Here is an 11,464-nt window from a genome sequence, read left to right as displayed (position 1 = left end):
CCCTTCCTCCCCCCCAAGCCCCAGCTGGTGGGGGCCAGGAGAGGCATGAAAGTAGGAGCCAGGCCTTAGGCACCACGAGCCCGGGAAGACACTCCAAGAAGGAGGAGGCGTCGGAACAGCAGTTCCGAGGTAGAGGCAGAAGAGAGGAGGGTAGGGATGAGGGAACAGAGCTGCCACGAGAAGCCCGGGCAAAGTAACCAGGAGACAGCCGACCCAGACAGAGGAAGCACAGTTGCTGGTGGGCAAGGAGCTACAGCTTTCCACTGAGAGGCTTTCGGGCCAGTACTCACTCAAAAGTGTTCAAACTCTTGAAACACTCTATCAACCATCAGTGTCTCAGATTTTGCTTCGAAGAAATCCATTGAAGAGTTGATCTCACCTCACCCGAAAGACCAGGGTTGTTTTACCCATCAGCTTTAGCACACACCTGCAGGCCTTACCTCCATGCAGCTCCCAGACCTGGCATGCCTCAAAACAGATCCTGTGTAGTAACCGCGTTGTCCCCCCCCACTGCAGCACTTGACTGAACCCACACAGGATTTGCTGGTACCATGAGAAGCCCCATCTTCTGAGACAGACTCATTCTATGAGTTTTGGTCATCAGCAGTCCACCCTAGAGGGCAAGAAAGTGCTATTACTTGCCAAGCAAAGAAACAAAGAGAAGTGACAAAGTCCTTTGAATTTGGGTGACTTAATATTGATCTGTTATTTAGTTTCACCTCCATACCGATGCCTTGAAGTGGCCACCTGAAAACAGAGGCTAGACAAAAATAAGAGAATAAAAGTAGGTATTTACTTGAAGGGCCTTCAAAGGTACACCTTGGGAGTGTAAAGCCTATGAGGGGCTCCACCCAAGGTGGACACTGGGTCACAGGATCTTCACGCTTTTATCAGTTTGGTCCATTTGCATATCAGGGTTAATTCTCCAATTATAACTTCAGTTAAGGATGTAATTACACTAAGGTTGCTCCTTCTCTCACGGCTTTAGTTTACATATTTTGGGGCCTGCGACAATCAAGGTGTCCTTGAAGAGCAAACCTAGAGAGGTTTGTTATGTCTAACCAGCATGAGTGAACAGTAGTTAACAGACCTCATGAAACTTCAGAGTTACACAAAATTTGAAAAATATTATTTGAAAAGTATTTGAAAAATATTTGAAAAAGTTAAAACCTAAGGCATCATACAAAGCTCCATGTGTAATCAGATCACCCTCTTCCAGCATCCCCAAACCAGAGTTTGATGAACTTCTAAAGTCCTTGAAAATTTATATACTGGAAACATAGCCAGTACTGAACAAAAATATGACATACAAGAAAGGAAATCATAAGAATAGGGACAACACTACAACATCAAAATACCTAAAAAGTAAATTTCTTCCAGAGAAAAGAAAAAAAAACATTTACAAGAGATTCCCAAGTGAGCAAGCTTCTTCAAGAAGAGATCCAAATAGTCATACTGTGGCACTGCTTCATAGATTTATGATCCAAGAAAAGAAAACTTTCCTTTATCCACGCCAGACTCCAGGTCAGAAGGTTAGGTGACTTCGGTGCTCTTCAGCAGCACCACTTTGCATCACATGGGCTGGTGGCTGTCTTTGGATGCAGCCCCTGAGAGGATGCTGACAGGATCTCTCTACACCCTTGGGAGTTCACGCGCTTGGTTTTCTTGACTAACTACCACGAGCAGCTCAACTTGTCTCTTCAGTCAGATTCAGCCCCCTCTAGTGTCCTGCTGACTCCAACCTGCTCAGCTGTGCTCTCAATACCTGACAAAGGCCTCTTTGGCATTGAGCTACTGAGAATGGCAAGGAGGAACAGGACTTCTTCCAGTGACTACAGTGCCTCTGGGTTTGTAAACACAAGCTGAGCTCATATGGATTACAGTCTGGCAGCAAATTAATTTCTACAACCCCTCTCAAATGGAAGACATCACTGGACACAGTACTCCTTGGACACAAAAAAACCCCAACACAATTACCTTTTTCTATCCATACTTTATTGCAGGTGTACATATAATTATTTATATTTTATTTTAAACAAGAAATTCCTTTCATGGAAAGGAGAAACTTTTACCTTTAAAATAGAGTGATTATAACATGAGTATTTTACAAATATGTACAAATATTGGCAGCTAGTTTCTAACATCAACTGATAAATGCTTACACACTAACATCTACCAAACTATCAAACTCAAAAATAAGAGACCTTCTAAATCCAAACAAAAAATAAATCTACTACTAGCAGGAACAGGTGTTTTTGTTTTCTTAATATGAATACAAAAGTTGCATAAGAGATATTCACAGTGCTCGTAAGACATTGATTCATTTTCAGTCTATACACTAAAGTGTCTGGTCTCCCCTTCATATGCATATGTCACTTAACAGTACTGGAGGGAGCTGCACAGACCACTGAGAGAAGATGGTCAGGCCTGTAGAGTTTGCCTTCCCTACCAGCCACGAATAAATACAGGAATCCCCCAGGTATGTACAAGGCAGTGATGCTCATGCAAGAGTCAGTTACACTGTTTTCAGGCACTGGTGTATTTTGTAACCAGCGGCAGCAGCCTTACAGCGCTTCACCAAATCCTTTAGACACCTGGTAACTGCAAAACCAGAATAGTGAGCTGCCTGCTGGCAATAAACACTTCCGTGATGTGGTTAGGCTAAAGCAGACATGGATGTGATTGTCTTTGAGAGAAGTGTGCACACGGTGCACATGCATTTTATGACACTTTTCCAAACAAATATACCCACTGAATTTTGACCCTTTTTTCCCCTGTTAACAACCATTCCCAGAACCACGAGTAACTGCACATCTGCATGGGTGGGAGAGCAACAGGTTAGCGGGGCCCTCACTCCAGACCTCCCCCCCTCACCTTTTTCATTGACAGGCATTGCTGCAGTAAGAGCCATCCCTCCAGCTCCATGGTGGCTGCAAGAGCAAGGCTCCTGCATTGCTGCAAGGCTGCTCCCTGCAGTACAGCCACTGGCCTCCTGGATCCGGGCCATGCCCATCTCCCGTGGCTTATAGCCAGACAGGAACCAGGTAACAGGGAGTCACTGACAGTGGAAGGCTTGACTGGACTGTTCAAGAGTAACCAGCCAGATGTCCTTTATCCATTTAGGAGAATTCATTTTGGATGCAGTAAACATACCTCAAGTACTTTGCAAAGGCATTTTGGCTTTGTTTGGAAGAAAAGGAAAGAGGCTACAGTGAACACACAGCTCCTAATTGTTCATTACAAAAAGAAAGAACAGTGTGATCAAAGAGGGCACAGTCAATTAAGTTGTGGCTACAGTGAGCCTGTGCCCATCATTCATTCCTCAAACACACAGCTTGGGTTTGGTGCTGGATTCATCTCAGAGGATGTAGAGCTGCTGGTCCCACTTCAGTAAATGCAGATACACCTGCACAGCCTGTCTCTACATCACACTCACACAGAAGTAGCAAGATGATGGACTTCATGGATTTGCTACTTTAATGACTTATGGGAATGCAATTTACCAGACAACTACTGAGCTTGCAAGCCCATCATCAAAACAGCAGCTCAAACCTTCCTTGTCATGGTCTGGCTTCCTTCCCTTCCTGAACTAGGCTATCTTCAGCTTTTGATGACCAACACTACACAACACACACTTCCCCAACCAGCAGAATAGTATTCCTCTGCTTCTAGAATTTGCCAAAACACGCCTAGAAGGCGGTCAAAAGCTGGGCACAACGCTGAGCCTTCAAGTACAAGCTTCCCAATGCTGGGAATTGATGAGGGGAGGAAATCAAACATATATTTATTTGCATGTAACAAGGTAGCAGGACGTTTTCCACACCAAATGCTTGGATCAAACAGCATAATTATGATTATTTTCCCTAGCAAGAGCCAGCACAGCCAGCTCTACCACTCTCAAGATGACCAAACAAGTACCCTTGGTCTGGCACACAAACACCCTACACCAGCCCTGCAGTACCACACACACGTATTTGCATGACCTATCCGTGACTAAGTAGGACACAGTCACTCTGTCTGTCCTTACAAAGTGACTTTCTCCAGTCCTTACTTGCCCCCTAAGCAGAGGGGAAAAAATCTAAGGAACAGATTTATTAAAAACAAAGAAAAGATCAACATTAAAGTATGTATCAAAGTAAGGGGTGATCATGCCTGGACAAATTGTCCAGTCACACTCCTCTCTTTAAAAGCCAGTCAGCTAATGCTCTTGCCCTCTCTACTCTCAGAAGCAGCCAAGTCATTTGTTTTATCTCCTCCCTGTCTCCCCTAAGGATATAATGCTAATCTGCATCACAGCAGTAGTAGACAGCTGACAGTCAGTTCCATTTGTTGCAATAAAGAAAAAAAAAACCACCACACATTGTATGTGGCTGGATGCTGACAACAAAATAACAACAAAAGACGAAGAAACTCCTGGCAGAGCAGGTCTTGCTCCCAATGCAACAAATAAGCAACTTGTGTTCATTACAACTGAAACAGGCCAGACATTTCCATGCACAGCCCTCCAAATGTGCTAAAAATATATCCTGGCCTGACAGCTGTTGGCAATGTTGCAGCAGCACAAACTGAAGACAAACACACTACCTATACACTAGCATTAAGAGACATGGACCACAAGAGAAAAGCAGGAACATGGCATAGACTTTAAATTTCTTTCTGATTAATCCACTTAGACACAGTTTGCTTTACTCGCTCAGCATCATTTTGGTCCACTGTTTTTTGGTTTTTATGTTGGTTGTGTCACTGTCAAGGGTGCAGGCCACTTCCATTTCCTGCTCAGACTGACACTTCCAATGCCAGTGTTAAGTGCTACACTCAGTTGATTTGCCCTGTCTGCAGAAGTGATGCCACTCACTGATACGGAGCATAATAACAAAGCCACTCACCACCTCCTGCAAGAACCAGAGTGACATCACATGTATTAATGAGGTATATATTTCCATGATGAGCTGTTTCCTGGTATGGAAGAGCTCCAATCTCATTACACCACGAACTCCTCTGGGACCTGGTCCTCTCCCAGAAGATCCAAGGAGAGGCAGTTCATGGATCGCTTCCCGTAAAGGGCAGACTTGGTTTTGCAGTCCGCTGTGGAATACACGCAGCCGTAGATAGACAGCTTATCCTCGAGGCTGCAGCCGAAGGTGTAGCTGTGGGACGTGTCTGAAGACAGCGTGGCACTTAGGGATGGGTGCTGGCGCTTGTACAGGCGGATGTCATCCAAACTCTGGCTGTGCTGGTCTGTGCAGCTCCTGCTTTTGGGCGATCTGACCTGCCAGTTCAGCAAGACACACACAAATGAAAACAATGAGCTCAGATACAGCCTAAGGATGCTGGCTATGCCATGCTAAAAGTTTCCCAAAATTGTTCTTCTGCTCTTTCAAAAGAGCCCCACCAGCCTTCTGAAGGATGTTGGCTTAAAGAAGGAGCTGTGAACAATTCAGAAATTACAAGTGCAATAAGCTGTCCTGCCACGTTGAGCCAGATCCTGATCTGTCTGCACTGTGTCCTCAGTGTCCTGTGCAATGGATGAAACACTTGACAGATACTGACACCTGAATGACCTCACACTTCTTGGCAGATCCATGCAGTTGTCCTCAAATGGACAACACGCACTTAACAAAAAACTACCCCAAGTGCTTGAACACACTGAGTTAAGTCTAATGAGCTGAAAGGAAGGTTCAGAAGGCAACCATGCAAATGCAAACTAATAGGTTCCAGTGTCCAGTAATTGCAACAGTTTCATCTACATAACATTGTTCCATAAAGAGCAGCAACAAATCAGCAGTAATTCCCAGAGGCACCATCTTGCTACACAAGCCTCTGTGAAGGAATTATTGACCATTGGAGAGTATTTCCAGCTTCACCACTTGTCTTTTTTTCTTTCTTTGCCTCTTTAATAATCACCTCTTAAATGCTATTATTAAGGCTAATTTCAAGAATATAATTTTGAAACCAAGACACTTCTGTTGACATCACAGAAAACTTCCTCCCAGTATCACTTCCCTCACTGCCATGGGAGGGGAATTAAAAAACTACCCTGAGGAAATCCTGTGCTGGCTCAGCTGTACTCCCAGAAATAGGAATATGTTGCACTGTCTGGTCAACGCTATGGAAACCCTGCACCATTTAGTTACACAGCCTTGTAAGGAAGGTTTTGCTAGTTTTCTAAGGAGGCAGCAAGTATGTGATGCACTAAAGTAACAGCCAGGTCTTTGCGATCATAAGACAGGCCTGTGTTGAGCAGAACCATTTTTATAAAACAGATGCCTCACGATCATTTAACAGCGTAAGCATGATAACAGCAGTAACTTCAAAAACATTACAGCTTTAAGCAAGATGCCCACTTCCAGCCATGAGCTCTTAAGTCTTCCACTCAAATAGAGGAATAAATTAATTATGATTTGTACTGTATAGTCTTCAGCTTTGGAAAAAATAACCAAGATTTTATTCAAACCTCCTACAGCACTTCATGGACTATTTTGCTGAATAAATGAAAATTTCTTATCATTTTTGACTCGGTCCAGAAAGAAACTTGAAAAATTAAAAAAGAAGTCCTAAGAAATGACTGAAATCCTTGTTAAGTGTTTTAGAATTCTCTCAGCAGATAAGGCCAGTTTGGATTAAGAGACGGAAGAAACGGTAGAGGTATTTTTTTTGTGGTTTTTGTTTTGTTTGGTTTTTTTCAAAAAACCACAACATTTTTACCCCAATGGGTACAGCTATACTTTGAAAAGAGGTCTTAAAAAAGACATTTTAATAATCTTCTTCCAAATATAAGTTCTTCTATGAGGTACTTTACCATATATAGTTTTCCCTTTCTCAAGTGTTTGATGAAAAGAAAACCTTGACAACAAAGACTTCAGTACACAGAGTATAATCACACAAATGATACAACAACTAGAGCCTGAGCATCTGGTTTTGCTCTGATGTAAGCTACTTCTGGCTTCAGGAGCAGGAAGATGATCAAGTTGGCAACTCACATCCAAACTGCATAGATAGTCTTTGCTCTGTATTGCACTGAAAATCTGGAAGTGTCTGATTTTCCATGTCCCAGTAAGAAGACTAAGGCAGACAATAACTGGCTTGCAAGATCTCCCTGCTGATTGCTCCAAACCTTTCTACACTATTCTGAACCCAAATGCTGCTCTTATCCTATTCCTGACAGCAGTAGCTGGCCAGCAGCTGGTTTTGATTACACCATGTAAAAATCAGTCAAATCCAAACTAATCCAGGTGTCCTGATTTACAGCTGTCTCCATTACACTAGATCTTGGTTCAATGCCCACACAGACCCTCCTGCTGAGCAATCTCTCCCTTACCTGGTGAAGGGATTCCACACTTTGGCCCCTCATTTTGATTAGTGTGACTTGCACCACAGACAGAGATTCCTGATTTATAGCTGCAAAGGAGAAGGAGAAAGTGAAAAGCATTGTAAGTTTGAGGTTTTGTGGGCTGTGGAACAGGGAAGTTGTTCTCACAGGCCACACTCAAACAGTGCTATCCTCTAAAGATAAATATACATCATTAAGCACCCTCAGTGCTCCAGGAGTTTTGCTCATGAGTACTCATTTTTGGCCCTAAAGATCAGTGTTTGAAAACTTTCAAGAAAACAGTTTCTTGCCAACTTGTCCCATTTTCACCCTTCCTGCTTTGCTATAAAGGCTGTATGTATCAAGGCCAGACAGCTCCTGCATAATCCTGTTGCCTACCATTCCCTGTATCACAAGCCACAAAACTTTACCTAGAAATTCCTGTGACCATCCCATCTGTGGGATGGTTCTGCGGTTGAACCCCTTGGCTGTTTTGTAGCATACAAGATTTTAAAGCATATTCCTTCCCTACAAAAGGTTTACCTCAATTATCTTTTTGTCATTAACTGAATATAAGCTTGGCACATTTAAAGAAGGGAGACTTTGAGGAGCACAGAGGAGAGCAGCACTGTACAATACAGAATGCTGGCCTTTAAACTCTAGATCAGCTGCCTGCAAATCTTGTTGCAGTAGGGCAGTAAATAGCACTGGCAGCTCTTTGGAAGGAGATAACAGTTTTCTTAGATCCCTCAGATTACACCTGTTGCTACAGCCTTAAAGAACAGCATTGAGCAGCAGCAGAAAGCCATCTCACCTTGGCAGCTAGCAGCATCTAGAGGCAGGGATTCAACAGATTCTCCCACAGTGGCCTCCTCTAACTGGTCTCCCTCTAAAGGCTCATCTACAGGCATCTCCTCTGGCTCATCTACTGCCAGCTCAAGCTCTAGGAGGAAGAGAGCAGCAGGAGAATGGTTAGCATTACAGTTGTGCTCCAAGCTGCTGTACAGTCTCTTACTCCCTGTTCTCCTGCAGAAGACAAAAGTGGGCTCCACCTGTCCAAATTCTTTACCATCATCCTGAGTGTCATCTTCAGCCCGTCCTTTGCTGCCACTGTCAATGCCGGAGCTACCGTAGCTGATGGTTGAGCTGCAGGATTTCTCCTTCCTATGCACCCGGTCAATGCTGAAGGGCTCATCCACCGACATTTCCACGGACACGCGGTGCCTGGAGTCGGCCTCGATGCCCGAGGTGTGGGAGCTGCTGTGACTTCCCGTGGACTGGCGTGAGAGGCGGTTGTCCCTGCGGCTGCCGCCCCCGCTCCCGCTGCCATGGGAGTTCTTGTCGCACGGGTCCAGGTCCATGTCTAGAGTGTCACTGATATAGGACTCCCGGTAGCGCTTCTTCTCTGAGGAGGAAAGAAGGGAGAAACCAGTGAGAACTTTAAGGAAAGGTAGCAAATATATTCAGGAAGTTCTGTTGGCACAAAACTAAGGAACAACTTCTGCAGCTACTGAACAAATACAGGGACACCTTTGTATTTTGTTTGCTCAACAGATGGATGCTCAGGTGGTTGTAAAAGAATTAGTCATATTCACTGTAAACCCAGCATCTCCTAAATTAGAACAGGCAGGTAGAGGCAGTTATGATACAGAAACCAGTAGGTTTCAGAGTGAAGGTCAGTAACAACAAAGCAAAACGAAAGCAAACAAAAAAAGGGAATTACTTAGTTAACTTCAGTGCTCTATCCTTAAAACCAGATGCACTGACTGGTTCTTGAAATACCCACCACTGTGTGAAGTCAGTTAAGAACAAGATTCCTGTGGCTGGTATTTATTAATGGTTTATTATTTCTCCCATGGCTTGTATGTACTGAGGGTGGTCGAGAAATCCATGAGACACTAATGGACACAAAACAACTCAGTGCCTTTAGCCCACAGGCACTTGATCAGTGGCTCACTGATCTACGTGCCACTGGTTGCACCCACACAGCTCAAGGCCACTGCTGTAACCCCACTGAAGGGAAAGACAGAAACCACTTAAAAGGAGATATTACCCCTCTACTGCTCTCACACAAATACACTTCCTGATCACAGTCTACAATGCGGGAGCCATAAACACTTCTTAGGAATGGACTTGAAATGTATCTTACATCTCTGTTTCTATTACTGACTCTCTGATAAGGCAGAAACACCATTAATTAGATGAGAGCATCCACCGTGAAAACAGGAGAGACTAACACACTGTACTCTTCCCCTTTCCAAACTCCCTTGGGTGTTCCCTATCATACCTTCAGCTTCCTCCAGTTTTTGGATCTGCTTCAAAACTGGCTGAATATTCAGAAAGAGCCGGTGGCTGTTACTGAGTAGCTGCAGCAAATGCCGTGACCTGAAGGGGCAACCCGTGTAGTAAACCAGTTTCCGTGCAGAGGGCAAACCGTCTGGCTGGATTTCAAATTTTTTCCCCTGCACAAAGAGGAGAGATGCCAAAGAAATGAGCAAGAGCACGTTTTTAGTCACACAGCTACCAGAGATAGCCGTGCTCTTATGTGTGCAAGTGACAGGACCTGAGGCAGCAGCACAGGCAGGCTGACAGCTTTGCCACGTCCCAGGCTGGCAGCCACTGGCAGATGGCCTCCATTCCGTCATACTCACCAGAAAGGCCAGCTTCCCGATGTGCGACCAGGGAAAGTCGTAGAGGAGCTGGCGAACGTGATTCACCTCCTGCAACACATCAAACTCAGAGTGACACAGGGACTGGCAGGTACAGGGTGGAGCCAGCGATGTGCAAAGAATTTGCAAACAACCAAGAATGTGAGATATGTGGAGCCTGGTGTTCAAAGGGGAGGCAGAGGAGCCATGGTGAGGGGGGAGGACAGGGGAACTGGGCAGAGTTAATGGTACACCAGAAGGCTTTCACAGCAGTCTGTTACCTGATAGATGTGCATTCCTCTCAGGGTCAGGCCCAGGATAACTGTCGGTCGATCCTCCTTCTTATCCTAAAAGAACAGAAGAGTCAAAGGTTAATCTACAAAGACCATGCTCTTGTTCTGGCACCTACTGCAGGAGAGGTAGCAGGACTCCTCATCGGGCAGATGGATCAGCTCATTTGGTTTTTATTATGTTTGTAAAGTGCACCTTGCCTTGTTGACCCCTGAAATATCTAAAATCCCCTCATGCTGGGAGGTTCAGGCATGTCACCATGTCCTAACTGCCCTGGACAGGGAATCCTGTAGCTTTAGTGATTTGAGAGTATGGACAATTACTGCTCTCAGAGGTACCTTGTAACCTCTCTTGCAACCACTTGCTGTCTCTGCTGTCCCCATGAACATGCACCACTCTTGTTCTCCAGGTGACAAAGAGCCCAAAACTGAAGAGAAAGCCATCTCTCTCTCCCTGCCATAGCACTGCTGTTCCCATCCAGGGATTTGCTAGATCTTAGGTGTCCCTTGGCTGAGGGGAGCTAATCAATGCCCAGTTACAGGGACTTTCATTCTAACATTCAGTCTTGGTGTTGGGAGCAGGTGGTTTTACATGTTTATTACCTGGGTTGAAATACTGTCTGGCTTTTAACTCATGTTGCATCTTGGTATGACATACTTGGTCTCTAATCAGATTCTTTTGCTTGAAGACCAAAAAATAGCATTAACTAATTCTTTCAGCTCTCCTAACACAGCAGAGTTAGGGAGGTGAACACATACTTTTTTTGCTAGGAGGAAAAGTAGGAAGAAAATTTTGGGGTAAAAATGTATGGACTCACAGAGCTCAAACTTTACATCCTAACTTTCCTCATCTGGCTTGCAAGATACAAGCCTTGTGCCATCACATTACCTCACCCTTCGCCCCTGGTACCATCCCTGTCTTCAGTTCAAAGTCACTAAGAAATACTTTCTGCCTCCTAAGGGCAAAGAGCTTTGTAAATCAGTATTGGTCTGAATGAGAGATGTGGGGTGCATTGTGTTTTCTTTTGCAGTTCCCAACTTCAGTAGAAGCCATGAGGAGGGTGTTAAGACAAAAGTGACTGCTTTTGAAATCTCAGGGCAGCCAGCATACCAACACCTTCACCTAGCACCCCTCTGCGCTTGATCAGGCGATTTGTGACCCAAGTGGCACCTAGAAGGAGGATCTCTCACCACAAAATGTGCTGTGTCACTCAGCA

At 44.7% G+C, this 11,464-nt stretch overlaps 1 protein-coding gene across 3 annotated transcripts in view; it reads right to left on the bottom strand.

Moving 5' to 3' along the window:
* Window positions 1-1,977: 1,977 nt before the first annotated feature.
* Window positions 1,978-11,464, bottom strand: part of FRMD1 (FERM domain containing 1) — a 34,984-nt gene continuing 25,497 nt past the window's right edge. For 2 of the 3 annotated variants that reach the window (XM_008643313.2, XM_017745712.1), the window contains 7 exons: window positions 10,239-10,304; window positions 9,961-10,029; window positions 9,597-9,771; window positions 8,379-8,714; window positions 8,124-8,252; window positions 7,319-7,398; window positions 1,978-5,269 (listed from right to left, as the gene is read on the bottom strand). In XM_008643313.2, the coding sequence (XP_008641535.1) occupies window positions 4,982-5,269; window positions 7,319-7,398; window positions 8,124-8,252; window positions 8,379-8,714; window positions 9,597-9,771; window positions 9,961-10,029; window positions 10,239-10,304 (1,143 nt within the window). In that variant the 3' untranslated portion in view covers window positions 1,978-4,981. The remainder of the gene's footprint in view (window positions 5,270-7,318; window positions 7,399-8,123; window positions 8,253-8,378; window positions 8,715-9,596; window positions 9,772-9,960; window positions 10,030-10,238; window positions 10,305-11,464) is intronic. The other variant, XM_017745729.1, reaches the window with a different exon arrangement.

This window comes from Corvus brachyrhynchos, unplaced genomic scaffold (genome assembly GCF_000691975.1).
Source record: "Corvus brachyrhynchos isolate BGI_N302 unplaced genomic scaffold, ASM69197v1 scaffold70, whole genome shotgun sequence".
Classification (NCBI taxonomy): domain Eukaryota; kingdom Metazoa; phylum Chordata; class Aves; order Passeriformes; family Corvidae; genus Corvus; species Corvus brachyrhynchos.
This window is presented reverse-complemented; position numbering and strand designations above follow the sequence as displayed.